Genomic DNA, 18070 nt, shown 5'->3' with positions numbered 1-18070 from the left:
GGGGTGGGGGGCAATCCTCCCAGCATTTAGCACATGACAGAGCAGACAGTTATTATAATCAAGCGACAAATTCATATTATTTTAGTGAGCATTTATTTCATGACTACTACTAGCAAGGAACAATTCAATTACAAACTAATACAGGAACACAGTGGCTGATGTCAAAACATTTATAATCTATGGCAAAACAGGCATGAAGAGAAAGGGGAGACAGAGGACATACAGCACTCTAATAACTGCACCACGAGACCAAGGAAGTAAGGGCTAAATGTGGGTACAAAATTCTATGGGAAAGATTAATTCCAGTTGAAGAAGCTATCACACACACATGACATTTGAACTGTCCTTCAAAAAGGGGTAGAACTTTCAAAGGTGGAGATGAATAAAGGGATAAAGACATCTGAAAGTTGAAGAATGATATGAGTAAAAACCCAAAAGAAGGAGTCTGAAAAATGAGGATCATAATATAGTAAAATTAGACAACAGGGTGGTGTGGGAAATACAAAATTATAGGTTCTGAAAATCAGAAATCCTAGATCCAAGAGGTCTGTGGGTGGCTTCAGGGAACACTGCAGCTTCTGAAATTATATGCAACATTTTCTATGAATCGGCAGTTTTCAATGTATAAAGATTCATTGGCTTCTCAAAGGGTTTCTCCATGACACAAAGCACTGAAGACACTTAAAAGGATTCTGCGCAATTTCTTCATTTTACAGGTGAAGAAACCATCCTGTGACTTGCTATGGTCCCACAGCTGGCTGCTGGTAGAGGTGAAACTCAAAAACATTTTACAGCTATTAGTGCAGTTAGGAGGCTGCTGGGAAGAAAGAGTGGAACGAGACTTACAGAGGACTTTAAATGGATGATTAAGATTATTTAGCTTCTTAACAACTCAAATGTTTAGCATCTCAACTTTGAAATGAATTAAAATTATTACATTTTCTAAAATTGCAATAATAAAATTAGTAGCTAGTAATAGTGGTAATATGACAAAAAAAAGCCAAAAGTTAATGCAATCCACTTTGCATTTCTCTAAAATATTTTCATAATGTTTCCAAGGAATTTTTATTTTGCTTGATGTTATTATATACTATCAAAACTATCCTATGAAAACAGTTTGCACTGATATTTGTAGACTGATTTTCTCTAATAGTCTAAAGGTTTTTTTTTTTTTTTAAGACTTTATTTATTTACAGAGGGGAAGGGAGGGAGAAAGAGAGAGAGAGAAACATCAATGTGTGGCTGCCTCTTGCGTACCTGCTACTGGGGACCTGGCCTGCAACCCAGGCGTGTGCCATGACTGTGAATTGAACCAGCAACCCTTTCATTTGCAGGCTGGCACTCAATCCACTGAGCCACACCAGCCAGGGCTTAAAGAGTTCTAATAGTTAATTCTGAGGCTATGCAAATAATAGATGCACACAGTCAACCATACATAAATCTGTAGCCACTTACACAGTAAATAATTTTAATGCCTTCAAAATGGAACCCAGATTGTTCCTAGAATGTGTTCCTCTAATATCTGACTTCTTAGATTAATAACACTAATCCCGGATTAATGTTACCTTTTATTTATTTAAAGTCCAATTATACTTATCATTGCCCCTGAAGAAGTAAAACTAAATTTTTTTCCATAGGTCACAATAAGGAATAGTTAGCTGTCCATTATAAAGATTTTCAATGATTAACTTAGTAAAATTAATTTTGCTTATACAAATTTTCCTACAAATGTGGGACTAAATGATTTTTAAATTAAGTTATCAAAGGGATTTAAAAGTGTTATATCTAATAAAAATAATATATACTTGTTTCTGTATACTCAAGTTTTCTTAAATGGGGGCTATTATGTTCTATATACAGAGTGGGGCAAAAGTAGATTTACAGTTGCGAGTACATGAAACACAGTTTATGTTTGTGTTATTTATTACCGAATTATTTTCCATTCAAAGAACTGTAAACCTACTTTTACCCCTCCCTGAATTATCAAGCAGAATGTCTAGATCCCTAAATGGAAGACTGATTTCTCAAATGGCAGCTCGAAAGGAAAATGGGGGCTGCTTGGAGAAAGAAGAAAAGTGAGGCAAGTCCCAGAGACGCTGGGAAAGAGTCAGGGATCTACCAGGTGTGAAATGCCTGTCTATAAGGTTCCTATCAATTAGGTGTAAAGTGTTTCAGGTGTGAAGAAGATAATTAGCATACACCCTAGGAGCTCCCTCAGAGTGAAGTTTCTCATTTAATAGGGTCCACATCTAATCCTATTTTATCTAGAAACCAACTTGTCCATTCATCAACTTCACATTTCTACCGAGGCTTCCGAAAGTTTACCCTTTAGTTAAAAATGGCTAAAGACATTGCTTTTTGTAATGTCATCACCAATTCAGAAAGTTGATCTCACACAGATTCTTATCATGCCACTCTCTGAGTATAAAGTTTCACCACCATTTGTTTGAAATGCAAAGTCTCCGACACCATTAGACATATTCTTCCTCAAAACTCAAAAAAGACTTAATAACAAACTTTGAATTCTAAAATAGTTTCTCTAACTCTATTCTTCCATTTTCATATGCTAAAACACCGATATCTTCTGTTTCTAACGGACCTTGAAATGAATTTCTGTCTTAAATTTATTTACATCATTAGCACAATACCAGCACAACTCTGGCAACTAGGTATCTTAATTACTGCTCAGAAGCCAGCAGAGGGAGCCCTAGGAAATGCTCTCTTTGACCCTAATACACTTAAAAGGAAATTTCCTAAATTTTACAGCATGGAAAGTAAGATCTACAACACAGCAAATTAAACATCCACACAGGTAGTTTCTCTGGCAATATTATCCATTGATTAGACTCTCTTAGGCATCTAATCTCTCAAGCATCAGATTACCACTTCAATACTTTCTGTCCCTTATGAGTGAGATCTGATTGTTTCCTTCAAACACACACACACACACACACACACACACACACACGGCATTTAGCATTTATTATTGGGACAAAAAGTATAGAAATTTAAGATGAAAAGATTAAATTTGAAAATTAAATAATTAAGATTTTACAAGCTTTAAAAAAATACAGAGTGAAAAGACAATAGAGTTTTAGAGCTAGACTACTTGGTTTTAAGCCATGGTTTAGCCTACTTACTAGCAACGTGAGCTTAGGAAAGTTTATCTTTATGGGTTTCAGTTTTCTCAGCTGCAAGGAAGGGATAGTGTCATCTACTTTACAAAAATTATTATAGCAACTGAAAAGCTTAAGTTTATGAAATGCTTTGCTAATAAGTCTCCGACATATGACAGGAGTCCTGCAAATCTTAAGCACATCTTATTAACTTTGCAATCACCACCTGAGGGTAAATCTTTATAACCAACTAATTCCTGGATACTACACTACTTTTCTAATTATGTATTAATTATCTCACACATTAAAAAAAAAAAAGACATAAAAGTGTTGTCCAGCTAGGAAAAGGTAAGTGTTGTCTCTCAAAAATCACTTCCAGATGAATGACAGATCTAACAAGCAAAGGTAAAACAAATTATGCTTCTAAAGAAAAACAGGAAAATATCTTTGAGATCTTCAAGTATGAAAAGACTTCTTAAACGGGACTCAAAAAAGTACTAACCACAAACTAAAAAAAAATTGATAAGCTAAATTATACTAAAACTACAAACTTCTCATCAAGAGTAAAAAAATTGAGTAAAAAAAGACAAAGGAGCTGTACTCAGAACAAATTTAGAATACTGCAAATCATTAAGATAGTAAAACCACAAATAGATACCACTTCACTTCGACAAGTATGGCTAACATAGAAAAGACAAGAACAAGGCCGACAGCAACACGGAGAAACCGGAACCCTCATCCACCGATGGAAGGAATGTAAATGGTGCTGTCGCTGGGGAAAATAGTTCGGCAGTTCTTCAAAATGCTAAACACAGTTATCACATGACCCTGCAGTTCCACTCCTAGGTATATAACCAAGAGAAACAAAAACATGTTCCTGTAAAAACCTGTACCTAAATTTCATAGCTGCATTATTCATAAAAGCCAGAATATGAAAACTCAACTGATGTTCCTCAACTGATGAATAGATAAACAAATGGTAGAACACTCACAGAATGGAGTATTTGGCAATAAAAAAGAATAAATTATTGACAGATGTTACAACATGAATGGAACTGAAAACATTACACTAAGTGAAAGACGCCAGTGGCCACATAGTTATGATCCTGTTTAAATGTCCAGAAAAGGCAAATCCATAGAAAAAGAAAGTAGACTAGTGGTTACCAGGGGCAGAGGGTAGGGAGGATGAGGGGTAGCTGCCAATGGGTATGGAATTTCTTTCTGGGGTGCTAAAAGGTTCTGGAATTAGATACTAGAGTTGTACAACTCTGTTATTTAAAAAAAAACCATTGAACTATAAACTTTAAAAGGTTGGATTTAATCTCAATAAAGCTGCTAAAAAAGATAACAATGGAGAAATGGTTAAAAGATTTTGGCAAACACTAAAAAAAACCAGGATATTGAAGTGACCAATAAATATAAAAATGTGCTCAACTTCAATTGTCATCAAGGAAATGCAAATTAAAACCACAATGATCAAAACAAAACAAAAAAAAAGAGGGAAAATACTAAGTGTTAATGAGGATATGGAACAATCAGAAACCTGCTGGTGAGAATATAAATTAGTAAACTATTTGGCAATATCTATTAATACTGAAATATGCACACCTTTGACCAAATATTCCACTCTTTAGTATACCCAATAGAAACGGGCATACATGTTATCCAGAAGACATACACAGTATAATGTTCACAGCAGCACTATTTGTAATAGCCTCAAACTGAATCCTATGCAGTGCCCATCAACAGCAGAACAGATAGTTTTGGTACATGTTTTCAATGGCATAAAAGCTATTAATGAAAGTCTCTACAACAATACAAAACATGGATAAATCTCACAAGCAATAAAACAAACACAAATGAATATATATCTATCATATGATTCCATTTATATAAAATATAAGGACAGGCCAAAATGATCTATACTGTTAGAAATCAGGATAGTGGGCTTCTGGCCAACATGGAAGCAAAGGTAGATATACTTTGCCTCCTTGCACAACCAAGAGAAGGACAACAAAAAATTTAAAAACAAAAAATAACCAGACTGCCACAAAATTGAACTGTATGGAAGTCTGACAACCAAGGTGATAAAGAAGAAACATTCATCCAGGGCAGCAGGAGGGATGGAGAGGGGAAGTGAAGGTGGAGAAGACTCCTGGCAAGGCAGCAGCTGACGGACCAGCGGCCCCACATTTGCGTGTGGATAAACTGGGATGAACAACTGGGGAGCGAGACAGACTGTGCAACCCAGGGTTCCAGCCCAGGAAAATAAAGCCTCAAAACCTCTGGCTGTAAAAACCTATGGGAGTTTCAGCTGTGGGAGAAACTCCCAGTCTCACAGGTGAGTTAGTTCATTGGAGAGACCCACAGGGTCCGGAATGTAGACTAGCCCACCCACCCAGGAATCAGCACCAGAAGGGCCCAATTTGATTGTGGGTAGCAGGGGAAGTGACTGAAAGCCATCCTGGCCAAGCAAGGAGCATTGTTCCCTCTCTCACCCTCCCCCACAAACAGCAACACAAGGTAGCAAGGTGGGTTTGTCCCACCATGGTGAATACCTAAGATTCTGCCCCTTACAACGTAAGAGGAGGTGGCAAAAAAAATATGGCCCAAATGAAAGAACAGATCAAAGCTCCAAAACCAAAACTAAGCAATGAAGAGATAACCAACCTATCAGATACACAGTTGAAAACACTGGTAATCAGGATGCTCACAGAATTGGTTGAGAACAGTCACAAAATAGAGGAAAAATAAAGGCTGTGCAAAGTGAAATAAAGGAAAATAAACAGGGAACCCACAGTGCAGGGAAGGAAACCGGGACTCAAATCAATGATTTGGAGAAGAAGGAAGAAATAAACATTCAACCAGAACAGAATGAAGAAACAAGAATTGAAAAAAATGAGGAGAGGCTTAGGAACCTCTGGGACAATTTTAAACATTCCAACATCTGAATCATAGGGGTGCCAGAAGGAGAAGAGGAAGACCAAGAAATGGAAAACTATTTGAAAAAATAATGAAGGAGAACTTCCCCAATCTGGCAAAGGAAATAAGACTTCCAGGAAGTCCAGGAAGCTCAGAGAGTCCTAAAGAAGTTGGACCCAAGGAAGCACACACCAAGGCACATCCTAATTACATTACCCAAGATGAAAGATAAGGAGAACATCTTAAAAGCAGCAAGAGAGGAGACAGTTACCTACACAGCAGTTCCCATAAGACGATCAGCTGATTTCTCAAAAGCTACCTTGCAGGCAAGAAGGGGCTGAAAAGAGGTATTCAAGTCAAGAAAGGCAAGGACCTACATCCAAGATTACTCTATCCAGCAAAGCTATCATTTAGAATGGAAGGGCAGATAAAGTGCTTCCCAGATAAGGTCAAGTTAAAGATCATCATCACCATGCCCTTATTATATGAAATGTTAAAGGGACTTATCTAAGAAAAAGATGATGATCAAAAATATGAACAGTAAAATGACAAGAAACAACTATCAACAATAGAACCTAAAAAGAAAACAAAAACAGAAACAAATTAAGCAAACAACTACAACAGGAACAGAATCATAGAAATGAAAGTCACATGGAAGGTTATCAGTGGGGAGGGGTAGGAGGGAGAAGGAGGGAAAAGGTACAGGGAGTAAGAAGCATAAGTGACAGGCACAAAATAGACAGGGGCAGGTTAAGAATAGTATTGGAAATGGAGAAGCCAAAGAATTTATACGTCTGGCCCATGGACATGAATGAAGGGGGGAAATGCTAGTTGGGGGTGGGGGGAATAAAGGGTAGAAAAAAATGGGACAACTGTAATAGCACAATCAATAAAATATATTTAAAAAAAGAAATCAGTATAGTATTTATTCACGCTGGGGTGTTGGAGGGTCATTGGGGTGAGACTAAGTGGATGGGATGCCTGTTACACAGTGTGTTGTATGTGAAAATTCATCAAGCTTTACACTTATGTACTTTTTTAATTCAAAAAGTTTAAAGATATGCTCTCTCTATCCAAAAAGTAGAAATTAAATTACTACAATCTAAGAACATACTCACACCTCACCTGTACGGAACACCATTTGAAAACCAGCAATGAAGTCTAAAAGGACTCTGAGCAGCCAATGTCAAGGCCACAAAGTAATGTATTTACCTTGCTCATTCTTTTTCATTTTTCTTTCTTCCTTTTTTAATAAAGATTTTTCAATTATAGTTAATGTAGAATATTATATTAGTGTCAGGTGTACAACACAGTGATTAGACATTTATATACCTTACAATTGTTCTTCACAACACTACTTGAAAACCACTCTTAGATACTATTTACATTTATTTTGCATAGTTTGGCTATTTGATTTCCAAGCCACCAATATGCAGAGTAACAGCCAAAAGAACTGAAAGAAGAAAGGGATGCTACTGCTACTTGACTGTAAAAAAGTAGCTGGCAGAAAACTTTTAAAACAAATTACAAAAATCAAAAGAAAATCAAAGCACCAGTATTGAGTCACTTACCAAATTCTACCTAGCAAGCACTTATTGTACACTTATAATAAAAGATGTAACTGTGGTTGTGTCTTGTTGTAGGGAATACAAAAATGAAAAAACAAAACATTTCTGCCCTTAAGTTATTTACATAACTTTTTGTGATGAGGGAAATCTTCTGTATATGTGCTGTCCCACATAGTAACCACTGGCCACAGGTGACATAAAGCATTTGAAATGTGGCTTGTGTGACTGAGGAACTGAATTTTAATTTCACTTAGTTTCAATAATTTACATCTAGTAGATGAACAACAATAAAAAAAATGGTGGGGAAAAAAAGAAAAAAAATTTACATCTAAGTTTAAACAACCACATGTTGCTAGAGGCTACCCTACAGCACAAGGCTAGGTGATGACTGTGTGATCTGTACTCCAACATGGCACGTCAACTGACAGTAATCAAGACAATTAAGACAGGAAGTGGTTAAAATATATTTAGCACTTATCTCTCTGATGCTGGAGAGGCACACAATACATTTTAAAAATATACCTTCTTTTATTTCTTTTTTAAAATTCCTCATCTGATGATATGCTTATTGATTTTAGAGAGGGGTGGAAGACAGGAATATTGATAAGAGAAAGAAACGTTGATTGGCTGCCTCCCGTATGTGCTTGGACCAGGGATTGAACCTGCAACCTAGGTGTGTGCCCTTTTGGTGTACGGGACAACTCTCCAACCAAATGAGCCACCTGGCCAGGGCTTAAAAATAGTTTTTCATATATCATAGTTTTGATACTTAAAAGCAGTGTATACTCAGTTTTAAGGAAAAAATCGACTCTATGCAAATCCATTCCCTGAGAGTTCATAAAGTAAAGTTGTACTTTTGCCAATTTCTTAGGCCATATGATTTACTTTCAACAATTAAGAAATATAATAAAACAGCTGAAAATATTAAAGGGCAACATGCTTACAAAATGATAATTATAAAAAGAAATGTTACCAAACCATGGACAGGTAGATGAAATTATGAAGTTATTGGTACTAAAGTAAAAATTACAACATGGAAGAAATGTTTCCCTCATAAACACTCTAGAAAAAAAAGCAAGAAGAAATCTGCTGGACATTTTTTACTCCTCAAGGTTACATAGAAACTGCAGTGGAGAGTCACCCATCCCTACTACATAAAAAGAAATTCGCACCAATGACTAGGTGATGGATTTTTGAATCACCAACTGTGCATAAATGAATCATAAATGAATGAAGTAATATCATTCAACAACTACAGGGAGTCTCCATGGGTTCTGAAATCAATTTAGTGGATCATGACAGAACAGACAAATGTCAATAGTATTAGCATGAACAAAACACCAAGTCATGACTTAATAAGACTTAATAAGGATGTTTTTCATGAAATAGTACATACCCATTGCAATGGAAATAAACATTTCTTATTTTGAGCTGTAATAAAGTCCAACAACCGCCCTATAAGATACCATTAACTGTTTTGTCCAATCAAATTCCAGGTTAATAAAAGTAATTAAGCTTTTGATTTTACCTTCACCTTGATACTGAATCATTAAAAAGTTTTACCAGATTCAGCCTGAATTTGTGTACAGACCTAATAGTTCTATACCAGTTGCTTTCCAGGGAAGCACCCATCTCTTCTTCTATAAAAGTATTATAGCACTTTATACTAGATTTGGGTCTTTTCGCATGAACCTCTCTCTTTTATATCGACTTTAGGGAGAGAAGGGCGGCGGGGTTGAAGGGAAGAAGAGTTTGGGTGGAGTGTGTGGGGGCAGGGGGAGGCACTCTCTCAACTGCACTGCTCCACTTACTCATACTTCCAGCTGAGGAATACAGGACTGCTAACTCAAAGGAACCCGCAAGGTTACTTTCAGAACATGGATATTATCAGACTAGGTATTTTATAACGTGATATACAAAGATACACTTGACCACATTTCTGGCTGGTATGTAAATTATCTTCCTCAAGTTTTCTAAACATGGAGATGGATCCATAAAAGTGACTCAGTGCAATGTGCCTCCCCTTTCTTCACTCTTTCCACTGGCACCACCAATTCGTTCTTCACACATTAACAGTAGGTAAGTCCCTTTGAATGACTTTCTATCTACACCATCATCCCCACTAACTCTGAATTTAATGTTAATTTTCACTTTTGTAGTTTTTAAGAACGTAGAGATGTTAAATAAGGCTAAAAAATAACTTGAAATTCAATTAACACCTAAATGAGAGCTCATTTCAACTACACACATAAAGCCTCATGTTATGTGTGTGCTTAAAGAATCAAAACAATAGGAAAAGATTTGGAGAAGTGATGTTAATAACAACAAGCTCTAAATCCTCCAGAGTTTAAAAAAAGGCACTTTGGGAGTTGGGGAGCTCTTCCACATTCTGAAAAGGGCCAGTTTCCCCACTTGGCATTTGGCACAAATGTGTAGTAAGTAATTCTGCAGTAGAGCAGAAGACTTCAAGCCTCCCTGCGGAAACATCCTTCTCGCATGTTCTACCAAAGTAACTCAAAGAGCACCTTCTCCTAACACCGAACCGATGATGTAACCTATAATATATAAAGCAATTTGAAATAAAATTCTAATGGTTACTAAAATGAAATCAAAACCCATCACTACATAGCAGTTTCCTAGAAAAGATCTGCGTATTAGTAAAACGATGTTGAAATAAAGTGAAGTCTGCTTCAAAACGAGCAAAAGCTGACAAGCTGTCACCTCATTTTATACTATTCAAATACCAAGTTAGTTATTTACTTCTTACAGAAAACTGGCTGTATGACTTTGGACAATAATCTCTCTCTGCTTCAGCTGTAAAGTGAGGAGGCTTACTAGATAGTGTCTAAGATTTAATAACTCACCACAAAATAAGCCTAACTGTTGCTAAGCTACCGAAAGATTCTACAGTGTAGATCAAACACAGACTTGTTTAGTCATTTTAATTAATGTGTTTAGTCACACTGGCAAAGTGATGAAAAGGACACTTGTAGTCACATACTTTAAAAAAAAAACAGATATAAGATATCCTCAAAAATTAGAAGGTACATTTATAAAATTAATGGGTCAGATTTGATCCAAAATTTATGTTTTAGACAGCAGTAAAGTACAGAGTTAGGAACATGACAAAAAGTAGTTACTGAATGATTAAATGGAAATACTACTTAAAATGTTTACAAGTATATTTTAATTAGTACTGCCACTACATTAGTGGTTCTCAATGGTGATACAATAACGTACCTATTAATAATAAAGGCACCAGTAACACTCATTGAGTCTTTATTACATTCCAGAGCCTATGCTAGTGCTTTTCATGAAATATCTCATTTAATCTTCAGGACAACCAATGAGGTGGGAAGCAGTGTTTTAATAAAGAAATTTAATGTGTTCAATTTTTTCTAATTTTTTTTTTAAGATTTTATTTATTTTCAGAGAGAGGGGGAAGGAAGGAGAGATAAAAACATTGATGTGAGAGAGAAATATTGATTGGGTGCCTCTGGCACAACCCCGACCAGGGGCCTGGCCTGCAACCCTGGCATGTGCCCTGACTGGGAATTGAACTAGTGACCCCCGGTGCTTGCAGGATGACGCCCAACCCACTGACCGCACCAGTCAGGGCATGACAAACTTCTTCATTGCTGATAATATGCGTGAATGATCTCTCAAGGGGTTTAAAACAAAACAAAACACCCCCATCATTATACTCTTCATGCTGCAGTAAATTATTTGCAATGCTGAGAGGGATGTGTAGTCTCCCCAAGTAACAACTTTGGTTCTGCATATGTTTGAGGGGAAAAAAATCACCTCACTTGATAATCACAAATTCCAGGGCAATCCACAGATTCCAAAGTACACATCAAACCTGTGTGAGTAAGTATTTTGTCGTTTAGATTAATTAAAATTTCATTAGTGAGTCAAAATAATATAATCCTTTCAGTAGAGTATTAAAGCCAACAAAATAAGTGTAATGATATTATTATTTGAAATTCAAGTCTTATGAAAATTTCAGGGGAATTATCAAAAACCCCAGTCACTCTCCGATCCAGAGCCAGTGCTATGAACTCTACTACTCTCTGACCAGAGACAGACACCATAATCACACACCAACAGCCCGTCTCCCCGAATGAGGCTCCTGAGAAGACAGTCTATACGCGAAAGCACACTTCATCACAAAAATATGGAAGTTACATAAACAGCATGACACTATTAATTTGTTCAAGGGAATCGCTTATTTCCAATGGCACTTACAATTCCTAAAAAGTGTACTAAGGTTCACATACATTGCATCCCATGGCATTAATAAACTGAAATACAATGATTCCTACATTTAAAAGCAATTCCAGCCCTGGCTGGTGGTGTTTAGTGGATTGAGTGCCAGCCTGTGAACCAAAGGGTCGCGGGTTCGATTCCCTGTTAGGGCACATGCCTCGGTTATGTGGGCCAGGTCCCCAGTAGGGAGCATGTGAGAGGCAACCACACATTGATGTTTCTTTCCTTCTATTTCCCCTCCCCTCCATAAAAAGCAATTCCAAAGAATGTTTATTAGTTAAATTTTGCAACATTTTTCAAAAGAGATTAATTTTGGGAGCAGGTCAGAATTTTCATGTGGTACTCATAAAGCTTTTTTAATTATAACTTTATACTTGAAAAATAACATCAAATAATCTGTTATCTTTTGATACCCATTGTTTTCAGAATGCGTGAGAAGGAGGTAGTAGTGAAAATTTTGTTTTTCAAATGCGGACATGAGTTTGAGGAACACTGTGGTAGTAGAATAAAAAATTATGACTATCAAATATTGGGAATTCACTTTCTCAAAATAAATACTAAGTTAAAATGCTGTAGCGTATCATGTAGATTATTAAGGCATCGTTTAAAAAGAGCAGATCCATACAACAGTAGATACAGTCTAGGTGTTCCATTTTCTACAGAAATCGCTCTACTGCCACTTTCTCCTCCAAGGAAAGTACCTGATACTGCCCAGTCTGCAGCAAATGGTCAGGACATAAAGGCCTGCTGTTACACTGGAGACACGCCTCATCCCAACGTCCTTTACTTCGAAACATCAACTCAAGATCTCTCTTGGTGGAAATTATAAGAAAGAGCAAAATGACATTTTCCGTGTCCCCATGTTGGTATGAACACTGGTTCCAAAATGTCCTCAGATATACCTCATCTCAGAGAGTATTAAGTGGAGAATGAAATTAATTTGAATATTTTAATTTATACGGGGATCTTTTATTGAGTATCCATGAGACAACTCCAAAATTTGGAGACAACTCCAAATTTTCTATTAATTTTTGATTAACAGAAAATCTAGGCAAGAATTTTGTATCTGACACACTTCAACCGTAGTAACTGACCATAACCTCTAACAAAACTGAGAAGCCCTGGTAGCGTTTTTCCTGCCTAATGTTAGGATTAGAAGACAGGAATAGAAGTGGTACTCATGGTGAACATGGAACTGGACCCACTACATAAGGGACTCTGAAATATAATGCTATTTTTAAATGAGGGCTTCTGGACAAATTTAAAAATCTTCCATTAGGAGTCTACTTTTTATAACCATATTTTTGTAAATACACAAATATTTCGTGATCATTACAGAAATTTTAGAAAGTACATTAAAGTTTAAAAGAAATATAAGTGCGCCCTGGCCAGGTGACTCAATTGGATGGAACATCATCCCATACACCGAAAGGCTGTGGGTTTGGTTCCCGTTCAGGGCACATACCTAGGTTGTGGATTCGATCTGGTTTGGGCACATAGCAGCAAGTGATTGATGTTTCTCTCTCACATCGATGTTTCTCTCTCTCTCTACACACCGCCCCCAAATCAATAAATATCCACATATCCTCAGATAAGGATTTAATTTTTTTTCCAAAATAAAGTAAAATAAAATAAATATAAATGTCACCATCCACCAATGATCCTTTTAATATCTTGGCTTATTACCTTTCCATGTTATTTTCAAATGTACACAGACATACAAGGAGAGGCATACCTTGGCCCCCATAGTATCTTGAAACACAATTTTCACTGAATGCAGAGTAATTGAATCTGTGTACAGGCCCTGATTTATTTAACAATGCCTCAGCTGTTGGATATTTAGATTGTAAAGCCAAAATCTTATAACTTTGACCATACTTTACTTCAATATATCCTATCATTCAAAATATTTGTGAGATATGGCTTAGGGAAAATGTTAGGCAGAGGAAAAAAGACTAGGAAGATATTTCAACAGTATTTACCTTTGGATGGTAGGATTACTGAATTAGAATCTTTTTGATGTGTACAGCTTTCCAACAGACTTTTTAAACTCAACACTATATTTAGGTTCTGTGTTATTCTACTGGAACTAATCCAAATGATAACTATTAAACACATGCTCACAATCAGAAAACAATGTAGTAATTTACTAAAATGAAGATCAGCATTTATGTAATTAGATAACATTAAAATTTAGTAATTTGGGAAAATGTACATTTTAAGTGATATCAAAATGTGGTAGATATGAAAAAACGTTTGTGGATATGTACTTTTAACAGCAAAAGAATAGAAAGATTCGATGTCCAACACCAGGAGGTGCTCTTAGCGAAACCAGGGTGCAACAGGCTACTATGGAGCTAAGTGAAACAGGAGACAGACCTGTGCGCTGCTGTGCAAAGCCTGCCAAGACTGTTATCAGATGAGAGGACCGAGGTGTGTGTCTGTATCATATAATTCCAACGGTCACAAAAGGAAACAGAAAGAGTAAAAAGGGGAGGGTATATTACACATTTTTGAAGGGATACATAGGAAATTACCTACAGTGGTTGCTTTCAGGATGGGAAGTCCGTATAAAATAGGATCACATGAAAATGTGCATGAATACATAAATATATAAAACATAAAGAGGAAAGTACACTGCTCATAGCAGAAAATCTGAAAACATTTCCAGGTTGTCCCTAAAGATTTTTAAAAACAGAATCTAACAATCTATGAAAAAATGGAAAAACTGTAAAGTTTGATATGAATTATAGGGACTTTGAAATAACAATGATAAAACAGCAATGAAAATGGATGTTGAAACCCAGTCATGTAAGTTTTTATGACGAGAAAATGGCCAGGGAATTGATTATTAATGAAAACTTCCAATTTAATCATTGTAGAGGACTTGTTAAACATGGGTTATTTTATTCAAAGGTTATCCCGCCATATTTACTGTTGTTTACAAACTCAATAATCCAGCGATGGAATATACCGCTGTATGATCAGGCAATAAATGAAAATAAGATATTTTTGTATGTTGGGATTTAACATAGTACTTTCTCCTTTAAATACACAGATAAGAAAACCAATTACAGAGTCAGGGGCAGAGTGGGTTACACATTCAGGTACATTTAAAAAATTCTCATAAACTAGATGATCATTACTATTTCAAAGCTCCCTCTAATAAAACTCAAAACTATAGAATATGTGTGAGTGCTGATTTACTGGGGTGTATCTATGTAAACAAAATACACTTCAACTTGTTTTATGGCAAATGAAGTCATTAACAGAAGTCACTGAATTGGAATCCTTTTGATGTGTACAGCTTTTCAACAGACTTTTTAAACTCAACACTGTATTTTACCGATCGCACGTGTTATAAAAATACCATGAATCCCCAAGGATTCACGGCTACAGCCACTGTGAGAATCAGCTGGTAATACTGGATAACAGAGCCCAGAGTCTAGGACTCAAAATCAAACCAGCTAAGAGAGAAAAGTATTGCCAGTAGCTTGCACTCACGTCTGGAGTCTGACACTTCTTCCATTTCCTCTCTCCGTGTGGTACTTGGGGGCTGGCTTAACTGAAGGGAACAGGAAGGCAATCTGGTTTATTTACAGATTCTCTCTATTTTCTGGGAAAATCCTTTCCAAACAAGAGTGTGGCTTCAAGGGGGGTGTTTAGTACAGCAGAGAGACAACTAGACATGATAATCCTGAAGATCAAAAAGGTGACTGATCACAGTTCTATCGCACAGATATTTGGGTATTTCAGCTTAAGAGTGTGTCTCACCTCAAACACGGGACCTAAGCCAGAACATGACTGTAGCACCAGGAAGTGCACTTTCTCACTTTCAGTGAAAATGCTTTGCCTGTGAGGAGCTAACATCTAGTGGAGCTCTACTGCATCCTGAAATGGCGCTACAGATTGGAGCCACTCTGTTAATAGTCCCGTTACTACACACGTGAGTGTCGCAGTATACAACCATCGATGCTCCTTTTAAAGACTAGTTCCTGAGGAAGGGACTACATGCTTAATTCAGCCCAGGCTGTCCATAAACAGGGGCTTCGTGAACGCCTTTTGACATACGATGTTTCTCTGCATCTTGGTGACTGAGGTTGCTTTCCTTTATTTACCTACATTATATTTTTAAACGTTCCTCTCCTTTACCTCTTTCACTACTGCGGCTCTACACCTTAATCTTCACCACACCCAGAGCAGTCTTAGAAAGAAGAGAACGGAAGTTCCCTTGGCCAGGAAATGTGGCAGGGGATTGGAAAGGTCAGGAGCGACACGAGAGCAAAAATGACTGTCAAATTCAAATAAATTTACGTCTGTTAAGCCTACACCTGGCCCACTCCGTTCTGTTTGCCTAATTGGCCTTTCCTGACATTAAGACAGCGCCGAGGTAAATTAACACCTGCTGTCGCATCCCCAGCCTCTCGCCGGCAGGGTACAGGCTTTCTTTACTCGGAAAACTAAAACGATACCCTCACCAACACCTCTTTGCAGACTTTGGCCCCAAGCCTTTCCTAACTTTGGAAGCTAAGAATTGAGGGGGAGGGGACCGAGAAGGCCGTGAGTTGGAAAAGAAGCCAAGTTTGTCCCCAAGAGAAGTCACCGGCTACCCTGTCAGGCTCCAGCCCCTTTTCCCAAAGCGGGGGATCCCGCGTCCGGGGCGCTCCAGGCAAGCGGGATGTGAATGCCCTCCGAACCGGCCTCTGCCAAAGCAGCGACCTCGCTTTCTCTTCCTTCGTGGGGTCGGGCCTGGCTGCCTCCGGAAAGGGCCCGTCGGGGCCTCCCCCTCCTCCAGGCCAGGCCCCACCTCCAGCCCGCTGCTCCCGGGCGCCGTCGGAGCTCTTACCCGAAGGACGTGGTAGCCTTCCGTGCCCCCGCCTGGAATCTCGACGCTCTGGGAAGAGCCCATGGCGGCGGGCGATCAGTGTGGCCGGGTCAGGGTCGGTGCTGTTCCCCGCTCCCTGCCTCCAGCCAACCGCCCGCTCCGCTCCTCCGCTTAGCTCTTGGGACGTGGCACTAGCTGCCGCCGGAGAGCCGGGCCGCACTGCCCGCCGGGAGATGTCTTCGCGGCACCCAAGGCCCCTGCGACGCCGCAGACAGCGCCACCTGCCGCCAGCCACTGGCACGGGCCTGAGCGTGCGCAGGTGGGGTGGGCGGGCCAGGGGAGGGGCGCGGGGAGGGGCCTACTCCTGCTCGCGAGAGAGCAGAGACGTGTGCGATTCAGCCCCTCTCAGCACCTTGTTACGGGATCCCGAGTAGGACAAGATTCATTTCCCGACAGATAGTCTCGCGAAAGATAGACAATCTTGGTTGTAGCTCCCCTGGTGGCCAGAGGCAGGGAAAAGGCTGCTGCTGAAAAGAAAGGGGCGGACGCAAACCGTTTTCTCGCTACTCTCTGCCTCTACTCCCAGGTTGCGCAGAGGACGGCTCCCCATATAGTGAATACCGCATCCTCGTAGCTCAGCTCAGCTTTATAAAGGGAAACATTCCATTTATAAAACGGCTGTCCCAAAAAGTCATGGAGGACCCACCACGTTTTCTTTCTTTCTTCCTTCCTTCCTTCCTCCCTCCCTCTCTCTTTTCCTTTCTTTCTCTCTCTCTTTCCTTCCTTCCTTCCTTCCTCCCTCCCTCCCTCCCTCCCTTCCTTCCTCCTGTTTTTGTTTTTTGTTTTTCCTATTTGATAGAACAAGATCAGCACAATTAGATGTCCTTGGTGTTCCATTGCCTGCCGCTGGGCTCCCCTTCCCACTTCCTTTAGGTAGCCAATCTGTTGACATGTCCTACTCCATTGCAACCTGAAGTACATGTTCTAGCCCAAAATGTTTAACTTGCTTCTGTCACATCTTCAGTTAGATCTTATAGTTTACAGCAATAGAGAGGATAGAGCAACGAGTAAATAACATCACAAGTAAGCAACCAGGCAAATACAGGAGGTGGACTGTTCTTCAGAATAGCTAACCAGTTATTTTCATCAAGTTAGAATAATAAGAAAGGGACTATACTGGATTAAAAGATATATGAAGGACATAACCGGGAGATGCAATGTGAGATCTTGATTCTGGGGCTGATCTGGAGAAATTAGCTGTAAAGGCCATTTTTGGCTTAACTGGGAAAATTTGAATATGTACTGAGTATTAGGGGAAAAAAGCATTTATTGACATGGGAAAATGGAAATTATTGACTGAAAAAATAGGC

The 18070-nt window shown here is 38.5% G+C and overlaps 1 protein-coding gene across 1 annotated transcript in view; it reads right to left on the bottom strand.

The window, feature by feature from the left end:
* GORASP2 (golgi reassembly stacking protein 2) overlaps window positions 1-16945 on the bottom strand; it is a 34943-nt gene extending 17998 nt beyond the window's left edge. The window contains exon 1 of the mRNA XM_024561463.3: window positions 16722-16945. Coding sequence (XP_024417231.2) covers window positions 16722-16784 — 63 coding nt within the window. The 5' untranslated portion in view covers window positions 16785-16945. The remainder of the gene's footprint in view (window positions 1-16721) is intronic.
* Between the last annotated feature and the right edge of the window lie 1125 nt (window positions 16946-18070).

This window comes from Desmodus rotundus, chromosome 2, assembly GCF_022682495.2.
Source record: "Desmodus rotundus isolate HL8 chromosome 2, HLdesRot8A.1, whole genome shotgun sequence".
NCBI classification, from domain to species: Eukaryota; Metazoa; Chordata; class Mammalia; order Chiroptera; family Phyllostomidae; genus Desmodus; species Desmodus rotundus.
The sequence above is the reverse complement of the archived record's forward strand: the minus strand, read 5'-3'. Positions and strand labels throughout refer to the sequence as shown.